This window comes from Triticum urartu, chromosome 6, assembly GCF_003073215.2.
Source record: "Triticum urartu cultivar G1812 chromosome 6, Tu2.1, whole genome shotgun sequence".
In the NCBI taxonomy this organism is placed as follows: domain Eukaryota; kingdom Viridiplantae; phylum Streptophyta; class Magnoliopsida; order Poales; family Poaceae; genus Triticum; species Triticum urartu.
The window spans coordinates 570253276-570270778 of record NC_053027.1 but is presented as its reverse complement, the minus strand read 5'-3'; the positions used below and the strand labels follow the sequence as shown (position 1 = coordinate 570270778).

The 17503-nt window shown below is 48.1% G+C and overlaps 3 protein-coding genes and 1 pseudogene across 3 annotated transcripts; 1 reads left to right on the top strand and 3 right to left on the bottom strand.

Annotated features, from left to right (window-relative positions):
* Positions 1-290: 290 nt before the first annotated feature.
* On the bottom strand, positions 291-971 carry LOC125513119 (peptidyl-prolyl cis-trans isomerase-like). The gene has a single exon (XM_048678163.1). The coding sequence runs from the start codon at positions 825-827 to the stop codon at positions 333-335; it is 495 nt and encodes a 164-aa protein (XP_048534120.1). The 5' UTR covers positions 828-971; the 3' UTR covers positions 291-332.
* Positions 972-2971: 2000 nt separating this feature from the next.
* On the bottom strand, positions 2972-7312 carry LOC125517078 (peptidyl-prolyl cis-trans isomerase B-like). Its single transcript, XM_048682286.1, has 3 exons — positions 6982-7312; positions 5025-5105; positions 2972-3654 (listed from the first exon to the last, which is right to left on the bottom strand). The coding sequence occupies exons 1-3, from the start codon at positions 7310-7312 to the stop codon at positions 2972-2974; spliced, it is 1095 nt and encodes a 364-aa protein (XP_048538243.1).
* Positions 7313-9185: 1873 nt separating this feature from the next.
* LOC125517779 lies at positions 9186-9321 on the top strand (annotated as a pseudogene).
* A 6726-nt stretch (positions 9322-16047) lies between these two features.
* Positions 16048-16710, bottom strand: LOC125517077 (peptidyl-prolyl cis-trans isomerase-like). The gene has a single exon (XM_048682285.1). It carries the CDS (start codon positions 16708-16710, stop codon positions 16048-16050), a length of 663 nt encoding a protein of 220 aa, XP_048538242.1.
* Positions 16711-17503: the final 793 nt, after the last annotated feature.

Sequence of the window (17503 nt, the reverse complement as noted above, 5' to 3'; positions counted from 1 at the left end):
ACATATCAGAGCATAAAACATACTTTCCTCCTCAACACAAGATACCTGAGGAAAATTGGTGGACAAAACAAATAGCAAAAAAATAAATTTGTCAAAGTTATGAAACTTTGTGGTTTTGATTATGACGAAATGTTTTAGGCCTTTGCAAAATTTGATGGAAGATCACCATGCCCACCGAACACAGATCCAGCAGGCTAAAGAGTCCACCTAGAACCCTAGAGATCTCACTGGACAGATAATATAAAGACCCGACACGACTAACGCGAGCTTGTTATATAGATCGACGAGGCGGCACTGAAGGACGACGGACTGCTGACGAATGTCTGCGGGAGCTAGCCGCAGTCGGCAATGACGATGGACTTGGTGCAGCTGCGGCTGTGGGGGCCCACCTTCACGATATTATTGACGACGTCCATGCCCTCGACGACCTTGCCGAAGACTACGTGATGGCGGTTGAGCCACGGGCCGGAGGCGGTGCAGATGAAGAACTGGGAGCCGTTGGTGTTGGGCCCCGCGTTGGCCATGGAGAGCATCCCGGGCGTGTGCTGGTGGACGAACTTCTCGTCGGGGAACTTGTCGCCATAGATGGACTCGCCGCCGGTGCCGTCACCCCTGGTTATGTCGCCGCCCTGGCACATGAAGCCTGGGATCATGTAGTGGAACGCGGTTCCCTTGTAGTGCAGCGGCTTGCCGCTCTTACCGACGCCCTTCTCGCCGGTGCAGAGCGCGCGAAAGTTCTCCGCCGTCTTGGGCACGTCCTTGGCGAAGAGCTCCATCACGATGCGGCCTGCGGGGGCGCCGCCGATGGTCATGTCGAAGAACACCATTAGAGGGAGGGGCTTGTGGGCGTCGAAGAGGGCGCGCCACACACGGCAGACACACCGGGACTTGGCGACGGCGCGGCGGGGGAGGCGGCAGAGTATGTCGAGTAGCACGTCGTAGGGGAAGCACACACCATTGCCATCGCCATCGGTCCCCTCCATCTCCATGTGGCCGGCCGGCAGGCCTGCAGATCGAACAGATCGGAGAAGGCGCAGACCTTGGTATCGAGTATCGATAGAGGCAAACGAAGGCGAGTTGGCGGCTGGCCAGAAGGCGAGTAGTGCATGATATGGATCTGTCTATCTGGCACGCGTTCGTGAGTTGATTCCGAGTCCATGCCCAAGACGCACGTTTACCTTTGGTTTTGTGTGTTGGAGCTTCCTTTTTTATGGCCTTCCATCCATCGCATCAATGGCTGCTACGGTTTGAGGACTGGGATTTCTATGCGGGGATCGATTCTGCTTTGGCCTTGGATGGGAACAGTCCTGCGTGCATGTACAAGGAACACGACGATGGCAGCCTCTAGACTGACCGACTCTGACGAGCAGATAGAGTCCGGACATGCAAATATAGAGCAAATCCCAATATATGTATTGTGGCTACGTGGCAGCGGGTGGGTCCCACCTGTCAGCGAAAGAGCACAAACAATATAAAGAAGTAAAAATACTGCACCCTCAACGGTTCGAACTTGCGACATACTCCCTCCGTTCCATATTACTTGTCGTTGATTTAGTACAAAGTACTGGGATGCCTCGCTAACCAACCCACCGGGCATATGGTTGAGAGGCTATCCACCACTAGGGCAGGGATAGCCAAATTTTTTGGGGGGATGCCACACTTTTGATTTAAGAAGGATCGGGATAACCAGATCCAGCGAATATTCCTTCAAAACATGGTTGGCACGAGCCGCACAATTTTGGCAGATGGTGGCAACCACCCGCGCGCACAACCCTCTCGAGCCCATGAAGCGTTATCTTTTCCTTCCCTCACCCCTCCCGAACAGAACAAGGCATTGTTGGCGGCTATGATTGGGATCGGTGGCGACTACAATTTGGCCACCACACCTCTCTCACGCCGCCCTTTGACAACAATTATTTATTTTTTGTCTAATTAAAATAAGATAAAATAAAATAGATTCAGGGGAATAAGTTGCTTGGAACTGACTGAAAGAGCTCTCGGGCAACTCATCTAAATTTTATAGTCATCCCGTAAGAGGAAGTTTCTTAATGAAGCTCTTGGAGTTGCTCTAGCAGTCTTGAAAATAATAGGTCAGTGAAGAGTGTCACCGATGTAGATGCCTACTAGGTTAGCATGCAGCTCCGCCTTTTACACACTGGAGCAAATGGGAATAAAATCCCAAGCAAATGTAGTGACCTCACCATTGGAAAGCTCACACCCACATTTATCTTAACACCTTCAGATGAAGAAGGCAGGCACACAACATTTGTAACCGCGGGAGAGGAAGGTCAACCTGTTATGGTATTGAGATAATACAGATTTTCCTTGCCGTTGGTGTCCACACACGAAACTCCATGGCAGCCCGAGAATGACGCTCAATAGCTCTGCAGATATTTAACTGATCTGAGGACGGTCTCCCTCCACTCTCTAAAAATCACATAAATAGAAATTGCGAACGCACCGAACAACTTATAATTTCAAGCAAAATTAACAACCACTAGGGTCCGGAATTGACAAAAAATCATCTCGGGGGAGATCCCATATATCCCTCATCCGCTCATGGCCAAACGCAACGCACGCGCCTTTGTGCAAGACACTAGTGCATAAAACATACTTTCCTCTGCAACCCCATAAATATAACACATACCTGAGAAGGCTTGGTGGTGGACAAAAAAATCTCGCAAGAATTCAATGACGAACGGCGCATTTATATCCTTTGATTTGATTACAAATTGTTCTAGCCGCTTGCAAAATTTGATGGAAGATAACCATAGCGGCCGGACAGAGATCGGGCAGCCTAAAGAGTTCACTAGGGTAAAACCCTCCTAAATCATGCAATCATGGAGATCTCATTGGATGGACAATGGGAAGACCCAACACGACGCATGCAAACCTGTTATTTAGACCGACGACAAGACATCCGAGGAAGACGAATTGCTGACTAATGGCCGCGGGGCGCGTAGGCCTAGAGCTAGCCGCAATCGGCGATGACGACGGGCATGGTGCAGCTGCCGCTGAGGGAGCCCACCTTCTCGATGTTCCTGAGGACATCCATGCCCTCGACGACCTCGCCAAAGACTACGTGCTTGCCGTCAAGCCAAGGGCAGGGGACGAGGCAAATGAAGAACTGGGAGCCATTGGCGTTGGGCCCCGCGTTGGCCATGTAGACCATCCCGGGCTTGATGTGCTTGCGGATGAAATTCTCGTCGGGGAACTTGCCGCCATAGATGGACTCGCCGCCGGTGCCGTTGCCCTTGGTGAAGTCCCCGCCCTGGATAATGATGTCGGGGGTCACACGGTGGAACGCTGTGCCCTTGTAGTGCAGCGGCTTGCCGCTCCTGCCGATGCCCTTCTCGCCGGTGCATAGAGCGCGGAAGTTCTCCGCCGTCTTGGGCACGTCGTTGGCGAAGAGCTCCATCACGATGCGGCCTGCAGGGGTGCCGCCGATGGTCACGTCGAAGAACACAATCGGGGGGAGGGGCTTGTGCGCGTCGAGGAGGGCGCGCCACACACGGCAGACGCAGCGGGACTTGGCGACGGCGCGGCGGGGGAGGCGGCGGAGGATGTCGAGTAGCACGTCGTAGGGGAAGCATACACCATTGCCGTCGCCGACGGTGCCCTCCATGTGGGCGGCCGGCATGCGCGCAGATCGATCTGCTCGGAAAAGGCGCAGATCTTATTGATCTATATCTATACTACTTATAAAAGAGCAAACATTATCTTCTCTAAGTGCACCTCACAAAACGTACATGGATATATTACCATCGCATGATTAGTCCCACTAAACTCAATCTAACGGCTAGCCTTAACCGAATCTGTTCTCTGTGTGCACTTAGCAATTTACATTGACTGACCATACTCCACCGCGGAGGAAAATATGAAAGTCCATGCCTGGTTGATTAGGAAACTATAATCACGGACACATCCTATTAAGAAACTAATCACGGGCACATCTAATTATTAGGAAACTAATCACAAACTCATCCTATTATTCTATACTACTTATAAAAGAGCAAACATTATCTTCTCTAAGTGCACCCCACAAAACGTACACGGATACATTACCACCGCATGATTAGTCCCACTAAACTCAATCTAACGGCTATCCTTAACCGAATCTGTTCTCTGTGTGCACTTAGCAATTTACATTGACTGACCGTACTCCACCGTGGAGGAAAATATGAAAGTCCATGCCTGGTCGATTAGGAAACTTTAATCACGGACACATCCTATTAAGAAACTAATCACGGGCACATCTAATTATTAGGAAACTAATTACAAACTCATCCTATTATTAGGAAAAAAAATCACGCGTGCATCGTATTATTAGGAAAATAATTACGAGCCATCCTATTAGGAAATTAATCACGAACGCATCTAATTATTGGGAAACTAATCATGGTTGCATCCTATTAGATAACTAATCACGAACGTATCTAATTATTAGGAAACTAATCGCGAGCGCATCCTATCGTCTCCTATCAGGGAATCGTGATCGCGAGTCGCCAGCCGTCACCAGCCCACCACCCACGCGAGCCACAATGGGAGACACGCGAGGAGGAGCTGCGGCTTCCTCCGAACACACTTCTACTGACTGCAACGACTTCGTCCACATCCTGGGCATGCTCTCCGGGAACCATCGGCATCTGCGTCGACTTCGGCTCCATCCACAACACCCACGCTGACAACCACCCACCGCCAAGGTCCTTCAAGTGGGGGCAACGCTGAGTATCTTGGACCAATATAAGCGGGCCAAAAAAATCTGCCCCCACAACCATGCATGTAGATTCGCCTGGTCGCCAACCATCATCATCCCCAGGGCGGTGCAGGTCTCAGCCACTGTGCAACAGGTGAAGCTAATCACGGCCCCATCTCACTCGTCCGAAGCCACCCCCGACTCCCTCAGCTCTGACGCGTGCTGCTCCGTTGGACACGCTTGTCCGGTACTCGCGCGTGGACGACGTCGTCCAAAGCTAATCCCGGTGCGTGGAGGCCGCCGCCTCAAAGCTGGACGACTGACTCACCTGCGTCGACAATGCCGCCCAGCTGGTGAGAGGACACGGTCGCCGCGGCCGCTCGCAGGCCTAAACGACAGAGACTCTCGCCTTCACGCGAACGCACCACACACACGCATTAATCAAGTAAGTATCGAGTGTTGTTTTTTTACTGTCATCGCTACCTCGCCGGTGGTGACACATCTAGAAGTACAGGAACTAGAGATGAGGCAATGAGAAACAGAGGAGCGTTGGAGCACACACAGAGACGTTCGCCTTCTTTCTTTCTTTATTTTTTCACTGATTTTCACGTACCTGCAACAGACATCCCTATTTTTTTAAGTACTGACTACCGGTTATTACATGGCCAACTCACGACTACATAGTGAACTCACAGACAAATTCGCTGAACCAAGACCTTACTTGCAGTCATGAAATTATGTTTCACTGAAAAAACCCAGTAGTTTACATAAGTTTTAATGAAAAAAACTAAAGTTCGCATAAGTTTTACTAAAAAACCCTGAAGTTTGCATAAGTGTATTTGTTTGTCCAGCAGATACATGGCAATTGTAATTTTACATAAGCATTTTCATACCATCCTTATCTACAGTTGAGTTAACATGTTTTCCCGATAGAAAACTTGGACTACATACAAGAGAAGCAAAAACTGCATGTTGATTATGATGATGATGGATGTAGGATATTTTGTGGTCATGGTAAATTTCATATCATTTAGTACATAAACAATATTCATAATTTTATTTTATTACCATCAATTGTGTTGAGTTTCTTTCATAGATATGTATTGACCCTCTTCTTTAAATTAGATGTGACAGATGCGGAATGAACTCATACCACATGATCGCATACGAGCAATTCAAGAGGAATTGGCGGGATTCTTTCTTGACCATGTCATACATAAAGACGGAGAATGCCATGTGAAAGTTCAAATCGATTTTAGATGTTAGGGATTATAAGAGATGTCATATTGTATATATATATAGTAGTGTCGGATAGATATATACAAAAACTTGTTGTTCGATCAATCTCGGAGAAAGAGAGGTCACTTCTCTTTGTATATGTTCATGACGATCTTGTGTAATTCTTGACTGGAATTTGTTGGCACTGAAACGGTTCCTTAGCTTGTCCTAAGTGACATTTTCATGTGTGACTATACTTGCATAAATGTGTGCATATGAAGAATCATGATGAATCTTCTAAATAATTTTGAATTTTATACATTGAGAAAAGTGGGTGGTCTTTTAATACAGGAGACATATTGATTAAGAAGAAACGATATTTCAAATTATTTGTACGAGTTGGAAATAAAAGATTGTGTACTTTATAGGGAAATTTCAAATTTATGAATAAATTGTCTTGTATTAAGTTTAGTATAATATGTTAATCCAAATAGATGCGTATTGCGTGTACACACTTATTAGTTCAAATAGACGTGCGTTGCACGTGCACACTTACTAGTCGAGGGAAACGAGGGAATCTCGTGCGTAAAACCGATCTCCCGTTTTCCATCTTTTTTTTCACTCCCTTCCCAAAGAACGAATCCTCCCACGTTTTTTTTGAGGGGTATACGAATCCTCCCACGTGCACGCACGCACCATCTAGCGTGGCCTGCCAAGGCCCAAGGCCAGATCCCCTTTCTTCCTGTCTGTTTCATACATTTTTTTACAAATAATATCTCTTACTCAATCACCAAAACAGTGGCATCATTTGCAAGCAAAGAAATGACCGCACTAGGGGCAGTATCCATCCAAAAACCAGGGGTAGAAAATTTAGCTAGCCTCACCAATTCATGAGCTACCTGGTTAGCTCCCCTGTTACAATGATCATAAATAACATGATTGAAATGTAATGACATGAAATAACAATCATCAAAAATTGCGCTAGCAACCGAAGAAGAATTTTCGTCTTTAAGAGCTTTGATGACCTCAATGTTGTCGGAGTTGATCTCAATTTTACTGCATCCTACCGTTCGAGCAAGATTCATGCCAAACCGAATTGTAGTTGCCGCTCCTGCCGACGCCCTTCTCGCCGGTGCGGAGCGCGCGAAAGTTCTCCGCCGTCTTGGGCACGTCCTTGGCGAAGAGCTCCATCACGATGCGGCCTGCGGGGGCGTCGCCGATGGTCACGTCGAAGAACACCATTGGAGGGAGGGGCTTGTGGGCGTCGAGGAGGGCGCGCCACACACGGCAGACGCAACGGGAATTGGCGACGGCACGGCGGGGGAGGCGGCGGAGGATGTCGAGTAGCACGTCGTAGGGGAAGCACACGCCATTGCCATCGCTGACGGCGCCCTCCATGTGGGCGGCCGGCAGGCGTGCAGATCGATCAGCTCGGAGAAGGCGCGGATGTTGGGATCGATATATAGAGGGAAACGAAGGAGTCCGTCTCCGTCCATAGTTGAGTTGTGCGTAATATCGATCTGTCCAGTATGTGTACGTGCGTGTGTCTAGGGTACATCTAGATGTGCTCTAGTTATTGCACATCTAAGTGAGTGAATCAAGCATAAAGAGCAAAACAAAAAAGAAAAATAAATTATCCACACGAATCTTAATGTAAGATCAATGGAATAGGACTTAGATGTACAATACTTATGGCACATCTAGATGTGCTTTAGCAAAACTGTTTGTCTTTCTATATGCGGGGATTGATTTTGCTTTTGTCTTTCTATATTTTAAAAATGTTGAAAAAAATCTATGTTTTTTTGGCAAATTTTGACAAATGTTCTAAGAGCTTGCAAAGTGTCATCATGAAATCACATTTGTGAAAATCATGGCAAAAAAGAAATCAATACTCTGTAAATGCCACTTCCGAAAGAATTTTGGAGCATTGATTTTGTTTTTTTGCCATGACTTTCACAAATGCGATTTCATGATAAAATTTTACAAGCTCTTAGAACATTTATGAAAGTTTTCCATAAAAATCGGAGTTTTTGAATATTTTTTTAATATTTTTTGAGTTATTGTTCATCCCGAGCTCATTTGAGCTCAGGTGTAGAAAGGGACTTTCGCCTCGCCAACTTCATCATATAACATTTCATATTTTTCTTCTCGTATGTATATTGGTCAGCATGGCCCGTGAATTAATTGACTGAAAATTATTAAAATATTCTTACAACCGTTTATCACAAACACTCACCACGTATGAAGGGTGGGACGTTACTCACTAGAAAACCATTGGAACGACTATTGAAACTAAACTTGGTGATCTCATGTGCCATCAAGCTTGTTTGCCTTTTGATCTTGATCAACTCGAAGGTTTGGAAAAGCTTTGTCAACCCCAACGACGTTTCTTTTTTTTAGATCGATGCACGGCTGAATGCAGATCTGTCCGCGCAATCATTTGCAAGGAAAGGAGTATACAAAGGCGTCTCCAAAATAATAGGCCGGTGAAAAGTGTTACCGATGTAGAGGCTGTTAGATGAAAGGCTATTCAGGTGTGTAACGTGACATATATGTCACGTATATTGTATGCGTGTGTATGCATGTGTATCTTGTGTAAATGGCGTAGGTTGTTAGGATAAGTTGAGCCTTATCTAGTATAGCTTGGAGTAGGGGCAAAGCTTAGTAACAACCTGCGCATGATGTAATCTTCTGAGTATATAACACGAAGGCGTCCCTGCCAGGAAGGCAATACGCTTCCATTATCGTAGTTTTTACATGGTAACCAGAGCCATCCTCGAACACATCCATGGCGTCTTCAAATTCCTTCCCATCCTCGCCATTCGCACACGCCGCCACCGAGAAGCTCACAAAGGGCAATCAGGCCCTGTGGCGGGCGACGGTGCTCTCGGCCACCCGAGGAGCACAGATGGCCAAGTACCTCGACGTCGAGCAACCGCCGCCGCCCATACAGATTGATGTGGCCTCGTCTGACGGCAAGACAATGGCGAAAGCGCCGAACCCTGATTTCCAAACCTGGTATGCTCAAGACCAACAAGTCTTCTCCTATCTTCTGACGACACTTCCTCATGAGATAGCCATCCAGGTTGCGTCATGCCACACCTCTGCTGAGCTCTGGAACACGGTGGAAGGGATGCTTGCATCTCACACCCGTTCCCAGACCACCAACGTCCGGATCGCCCTCGCCAACTTGCAGAAGGGCAACTCCTCCATCACCGACTACGTCGGGAAGATCAAGTCTCTCTGCGACGAACTGGTCGCTGCAGGGAAGAGGGTGGACGACGACATCGTCTCCCACATCCTGGCCGGGTTAGATGAAGATTTCGACTCGGTGGTGTCCACCATGTGTTCCCGGGTGGAGCCGGTGACCGTGGCCGAGCTGTTTTCACAGCTGCTGAGCTTCGAAACAAGGCTCAATCTTCGAGGCGGAGGGTCTCAATCCTCTGCTAACGCCGCCACTCGAGGCCGTAGAAACGGCGGTGGCGGTGGTGACCGCGGTCGCCGCCAAGGCGGCAATGGTGGTGATCGCGGCGGGCGCGGCGGCGGCTACTCCAAGCCAGGAGGTCGCGGTGGCGGACACAATGGCAACAACGGCAGCGGGGGCAACTACAACAACCATGCCTCTGCCCCTAGGGTCTAGTGCCAGATCTGCGGCAAGATGGGCCACCCAGCCTGGAAGTGCTGGAAGCGCTATGACGAGTCCTACCAAGACGTGGAGGAGAAGTCGGCCAACCTCGCTGCACCGCAGTACGGGGTGGACACCAACTGGTACTTGGACAGTGGTGCCACCGATTGAAGGAAATATGCCCTAGAGGCAATAATAAAGTTATTATTTATTTCCTTATATCATGATAAATGTTTATTATTCATGCTAGAATTGTATTAACCGGAAACATAATACATGTGTGAATACATAGACAAACAGAGTGTCACTAGTATGCCTCTACTTGACTAGCTCGTTAATCAAAGATGGTTATGTTTCCTAACCATGAACAAAGAGTTGTTATTTGATTAACGGGATCACATCATTAAGTGAATGATCTGATTGACATGACCCATTCCATTAGCTTAGCACCCGATCGTTTAGTATGTTGCTATTGCTTTCTTCATGACTTATACATGTTCCTATGACTATGAGATTATGCAACTCCCGTTTGCCAGAGGAACACTTTGTGTGCTATCAAACGTCACAACGTAACTGGGTGATTATAAAGGTGCTCTACAGGTGTCTCCAAAGGTACATGTTGGGTTGGCGTATTTCGAGATTAGGATTTGTCACTCCGATTGTAGGAGAGGTATCTCTGGGCCCTCTCGGTAATGCACATCACATAAGCCTTGCAAGCATTACAACTAATATGTTAGTTGTGAGATGATGTATTATGGAACGAGTAAAGAGACTTGCCGGTAACGAGATTGAACTAGGTATTGAATACCGACGATCAAATCTCGGGTAAGTAACATACCGATGACAAAGGGAACAACGTATGTTGTTATGCGGTCTGACCGATAAAAGATCTTCGTAGAATATGTAGGAGCCAATATGGACATCCAGGTCCCGCTATTGGTTATTGACCGGAGACGTGTCTCGGTCATGTCTACATTGTTCTCGAACTGTAGGGTCCGCACGCTTAAGGTTTCGATGACAGTTATATTATGAGTTTATGAGTTTTGATGTACCGAAGGAGTTCGGAGTCCCGGATGAGATCGGGGACATGACGAGGAGTCTCGAAATGGTCGAGACATAAAGATCGATATATTGGACGACTATATTCGGACATCGGAAAGGTTCCGAGTGATTCGGGTATTTTTCGGAGTACCGGGTAGTTACGGGAGAAGCAATGGGCCTTGATGGGCTTTAGTGGAAAGAGGAGAAAGGGCCAAGGGGCTGCTGCGCCCCCCCTCCCCTCTGGTCCGAATTGGACTAGGGAAAAGGGGGCCGACCACCTTTCCTTCTCCTCCACTTCCTTCTCCCTTCCTCCCCTCTTGGTGGACTCCTACTAGGACTTGGAGTCCTAGTAGGACTCCACATCCTGGCCGCACCAATTGCCTTGGCCGGCCTCCTCCTCCTCCATCCTTTATATACTGAGGCAAGGGGCACCCCTAGACACACAAGTTGATCTTCGTGATCGTTCCTTAGCCGTGTGCGGTGCCCCCCTCCACCATATTCCACCTCGGTCATATTGTAGCGGTGCTTAGGCGAAGCCCTGCGACGGTAGAACATCGAGATCGTCACCACGCCGTCGTGCTGACGGAACTCCTCCCCGAAGCTTTGCTGGATCGGAGCCCGGGGAGCGTCATCGAGCTGAACGTGTGCCAAGAACTCGGAGGTGCCGGAGTAACGGTGCTTGGATCGGTCGGATCGTGAAGACGTACGACTACATCAACCGCGTTGTGCTAACGCTTCCGCAGTTGATCTACAAGGGTACATAGATCACACTCTCCCCTCTCGTTGCTATGCATCGCCATGATCTTGCGTGTGCGTAGGAAATTTTTGAAATTACTACGAAACCCAACACCGATCACATCACAGGAGATTTGGAGAAGCTGACCGTCCGTGATCGCTACACTGGGAACGAGAAGATTCACACTGCTAGTGGATCAGGTATGGTTATCAAACACATCGGTCATTCAGCTATTCACACTCCTGATCGTGATCTTCTTCTAAACAATATCGTTCATGTACCTCAAGCCAACAAAAGTCTAATTTCCGCTAGTCACCTTGCTGTTGACAACGATTCCTTTGTTGAAATTCATCCTTATTCTTTTCTTGTCAAGGAATGGGGAACGAAGAAGGTGCTCCTTCGAGGCAGGGGTAGACGAGGACTCTACCCGGTTAGGCACACGGGATCTGACGTCAAGAAGCACATGCTCAGTGCCACCAAGCTATCTCCGGATTGGTGGCACCGACGTCTAGGCCATCCATCTCCTCTTATTGTTAGCAAAATCATTAGCAAGAATAATCTCCCGTGTGCAAACTCTTTCAATAAAGATTCTGTATGTGACGCATGCCAAAAGGGCAAAAGTCACCAGTTGCCTTATCCTAAGTCAATAAGTGAATCGAAGTTTCCTTTAGAACTTGTGTTCTCTGATGTTTGGGGTCCTGCTGTTGAAACAGTAGGAAGAAAGAAATATTATGTGAGTTTCATTGACGATTTCAGCAAATTCACATGGATATATTTGATCAAACACAAGTCTGAAGTTTTCCAAAAATTTCATGACTTCCAACATCTAGTAGAACGACAATTTAATCGCAAAATCCTTGCTCTACAAACAGATTGGGGAGGGGAGTACGAAAAATTGAACTCCTTCAACAGAATAGGGATATCTCACCATGTCTCAGGCCCTCATGCTCACCAACAAAATGGGTCAGCTGAGAGAAAACATCGACACATTGTCGAGGTAGGTTTATCCCTTCTTGCTCAAGCCTCCATGCCCTTGAAATTTCGGGATGAGGCCTTCATCGCTGCCACCTATTTGATCAACCGAATTCCTAGCAAGGTTATCAAGTTTGAGACACCCTTTGAAAAACTATTTCATGAAAAACCCAATTATTCTATTCTTCGAATTTTTGGGTGTGCCTATTGGCCCAACCTTCGACCCTACAATAATCATAAGCTTCAATTTCGGTCAAAACAATGTGCCTTTCTTGGGTATAGCAATCTTCACAAAGGGTTTAAATGTCTTGATATATCTACTGGCCGTGTCTACATTTCCAGAGATGTTGTCTTTGATGAAAACATTTTTCCCTTCGCTAGCCTCCATCCAAACGCTGGTGCTCGGCTTCGTGCGGAAATTTTGTTACTTTCTCCGGAGTTATTAAATCCTTCTGATCATGGGGGTGAATGTTCTGCTGATGATCATGTGTTTAATAATCCTAATCCTGCCACTAATGGAGGCTGTGCTGAGCAAAACAGTGAAAAAACAGCACTTCCGATTGTCATTTTATGCAGTGTATAAGGCCAAATTGGATCGGCGCAAGACACAAGGCGGATTCTCCTGGCGCCTCTGATCCCGAGAGATTCGGCGGCGGCGCAGAACCTGACGTGGGAACGCCTCCGACACCCCAAGGCGCAGGGTCACCAGCCAGCCCGTCAGCGCACGACACGCGGCGCGGGTCGCCCGTGCGGGGCGGCGGCATCGTGACAAGTGGGCCCACGCGGCGCGGGTCGCCCGTGCGGGGCGGCGGGATCGAGATAGGCGGGCCCTCCACAGACAGCTGGCGGCGGTCGGGTGGGTCTCCTGGCGCTGATTCGCCTGTGCCAGATTTGGTGGCCCCGGACCAGACGCGGGATCCGACGCCCGACCGTGCCACAGCCGAGGCTGATCCTCTGGCAGTACGAGGTGGCGGATCTTCTGCGGCAACCGCCGGATCATCTGTGGCTACAGTTTCTGGACGCCCCAATACACGTGCTAAACAAGGTATCTTCAAACCCTTGGTTCCTAAAGATGGAACTGTCAGGTATGACAAGATTTTTAAGGTTGTAAACTTTGCTGCCACTCAAGAACCTCGTGATCCAGTAGAGGCTTTGCAAGATAAAAACTGGAAAAATGCTATGGAAGTAGAATATGATGCACTCATGACAAATAAAACCTGGCATCTAGTTCCACCTAGACTAGGTAGGAATGTTATAGATTGTAAATGGGTATATAAAATCAAAAGAAAATCAAATGGGACAATAGATAGGTACAAGGCTAGGTTAGTGGCTAAAGGCTTTAAGCAACGCTATGGCATTGATTATGAGGACACGTTTAGTCCAGTTGTTAAAACTGCTACTATGATGCTGGTTTTGTCTATTGCTGTATCCAGGGGATGGAGCCTTCGTCAATTGGATGTTCAGAATGCGTTTCTACATGGCGTTCTCGAGGAAGAGGTTTATATGCGACAACCACTTGGTTTTGTGGATAATACTAAACCACAACATGTGTGTAGGTTGGACAAAGCACTATATGGATTAAAACAGGCACCCAGGGCCTGGTATTCAAGGTTAAATTCAAAACTACAACAACTTGGTTTTCGGCCCTCCAAGGGAGACACCTCCTTGTTTTATTTCAAGAGAGGAAAGGTGACTATGTTTATTCTCATATATGTAGATGACATAATTGTTGCTAGTTCTTCTCAAGAGGCCACCTCAGCTCTGCTTAAGAACTTGAAAAATGACTTTGCTTTAAAAGATCTGGGAGAGTTGCACTATTTCCTAGGTATTGAAGTAAAGAAAATACATGATGGTATTCTGCTAACTCAAGAAAAATATGCAACAGAGATTCTTAAACGTGTGGGCATGAAGGATTGTAAACCTTCTAGTACACCTCTGTCTACTACTGAACACCTGTCATTGCATGGGGGAGAATTACTCAGTTCAGAGGAAGGGACAAAATATAGAAGTGTAGTTGGGGCACTACAATACTTAACTTTGACAAGACCTGATATAGATTTCTCTGTCAACAAGGTCTGTCAATTTCTGCATTCTCCTACATCTTTGCATTGGACAGCTGTTAAGAGGATATTAAGATATATCCAAGGAAGTGCTGGAATTGGTCTGAAAATTTGCAAGTCAATGTCAACAACAGTAAGTGCCTTCTCTGATGCATATTGGGCAGGATGCCCTGATGACAGAAGGTCTACTGATGGGTTTGCTGTTTTCTTTGGTTCTAACCTTGTGTCTTGGAATGCGAAGAAACAAGCTACAGTCTCACGTTCTAGCACTGAAGCAGAATATAAGTCTTTGGCAAATGCAACTGCTGTGGTAATGTGGGTAGAAACTCTGTTAGATGAATTGGGAATTGCAAGACCATGTGTCTCTTGTCTATGGTGTGATAATTTGGGTGCAACGTATCTCTCTGCAAATCCAGTGTTTCATGCAAGAACAAAGCATATAGAATTGATTTTCACTTTGTTCGTGAAAGAGTTGCAAAGAAACTTTTGGACATCAGGTTTATCCCAACAGGAGATCAAGTTGCTGATGGCTTCACGAAGCCTTTACAAGTTCGACAACTTCAAGCCTTCAGAAACAATCTCAACCTTGACATGTTTAGATTGAGGGAGGATGTTAGATGAAAGGCTATTCAGGTGTGTAACGTGACATATATGTCACGTATATTGTATGCGTGTGTATCTTGTGTAAATGGCGCAGGTTGTTAGGATAAGTTGAGCCTTATCTAGTATAGCTTGGAGTAGGGGCAAAGCTTAGTAACAACCTGCGCATGATGTAATCTTCTGAGTATATAACACGAAGGCGTCCCTGCCAGGAAGGCAATACGCTTCCATCATCGTAGTTTTTACAGAGGCCTGCTAGGCAAGCACAAAGCTCCGAACTGGAGCAAATAGGAATTACATCTCAAAAGAATGCTATGACCTCGCCATCCAAGTTCCTAGCTACCACCGCGATACTAGCTGACCCAAGGGCAACGATAAAGTTGACGTCCACATTTATATTAATACAGTCAGATGAAGGAGGCAGCCACACAACATTTGTAACCGCCGGAGGGAGGTCAACATGCTACTCAGATAATACGAATTTGCTCAGAGAATGACATTCAATAGCTCTGCAGAAATTTAACTGAACCGAGGACGGTCTTCCTTCCCTCTCCAAAAAATCACATCGTTTCTCAAAAGTCATGCTCCCAAAAATAAACAGGAATTGCAAGCGCATCGAACAGCTTATGATGTCAAGAACAATTAACAACCACTACGGGCCGGAATTGGCAAAAAAAAAATCATCTCCGTGGAGATCCCATATATACCTCATCGTCAAACGCAACACGTGACTTTTTGTGCAAGGCACTACGAACATAAAACGTATTTTTCTCCAAACACCACAAATTGACACACATACCTGAGAAGGCTTGGTGGTGATAAAACAAAATAGCAATCGAAATAATAAAGAACTATGAAACTTTGTGGCTTTGATTATAACAAAATGTTTTAGCCGCTTGCAAAATATGATGGAAGATAACCATGGCCGTCGAACACAGTTCCAGCAGCCTAAAGAGTTCACCTAAAACCCTCCTAAACCAACGACGAAGATCTCATCGGACGGACAAAGGGAAGACACGACACGGCTCAGGCCAACTTATTTTAGATCATCAACGACGTGACATGGGAGGACGATGAATGGCTAGGGGAGGGCGCAGGCCTAGAGCTGGCCGGAGTCGGCGATGACTACGGACTTGGCGCACGTGCCACTGCGGGAGCCCACCTTATCAATGTTCCGGACGACGTCCATGCCCACGATGACCTCACCGAAGACGACGTGCTTGCCGTCGAGCCACGGGCAGGGTACGGTGCAGATGAAGAACTGGGAGCCATTGGCATTGGGCCCCGCGTTGGCCATGGAGAGCATCCCGGGCGTGTGCTTGCGGACGAACTTCTCGTCGGGGAACTTGTCGCCGTAGATGGACTCGCCGCCGAGGCCGTTGCCCATGGTGAAGTCGCCGCCCTGGCACATAAAGCCTGGGATCACGCGGTGGAACGCGCTGCCCCTGTAGTGCAGCGCCTTGCCTCTCCTGCCGACGCCCTTCTCGCCGGTGCAGAGAGCACGGAAGTTCTCCGCCGTCTTGGGCACGTCCTTGGCGAACAGCCTCATCACGATGCGGCCTGCGGGGGCGCCGCCGATGGTCACGTCGAAGAACACCGTCGGGAGCTGGAGGAGGTTGTGGGCGTCGACGAGGGCGCGCCACGCACGGCAGACGCGCCGGGACTTGGCGATGGCGTTGCACGGGAGGCGGCGGAGGATGCCGAGTAGCACGTCGTAGGGGAAGCACGCACCATTGCCGTCGCCGTTGGTCCCCGCCTCCATGTGGCCGGCCGGCAGGCGTACGTGCAGATCGATCAGCTCTGGGAAGGCGGAGATGTTGGGATCGATAGAGGAAACGAAGGAGTCCGTAGATGAATTGTGCGTAATATGGATCTATCCTGTACGTCTACGTGAGTCCATGTCCAACACGCAACGCCCGTCTCTTTTGGACTTTCTATTCTTTGCTGGGATTGATTTTGCTTTGGCTTGGATCGATCGGGCTCTGCGTAAGGAAAGATTTGCTGTCGAATCTTTATTCTCAATGTCTCAGTTGATAGTCTCTGCGGTTAATTTTCGTCTCATCTATCATAATTTTTTTCGTCCCTCATTCCACTTCATTGTTAGCCACGTCAAACCAAAAAAAATCACGTCGCGATGCCCCAGGCAGTCCAGGACCGCACCTCCCGTCACACCCATCTACAAGCAAAGGAAAAGGATAAACCTACGAAAATTAACCAACGAAAAAACCTACGAAAATTAACGAGCGAAAAAAACCCTAAACCAATCGCACGCACGACTCTCCTGCCCTCCACTCGCACGCCCGACTCACTGCCCTCGTTCACGGCCGCCCTCCGTCCCTTCGCCGCCGCCGCGCTATCCCTTCGCTGCTGCCCTCCATCGGACAATCCGCTTGAGGAGACGCCGCCGACCCGTGCGAGATAGGGGAGGGGGGGATCTTGCCGCCGCGGACCTCACATGGCGCACGAGAACGCCGCCGCCAACCGCCGCCGCAGACCTCACAGGGCGCACGAGATCGCCGCCGCCGACCTCACAGGGAAGACGTGATTTCTCCTCC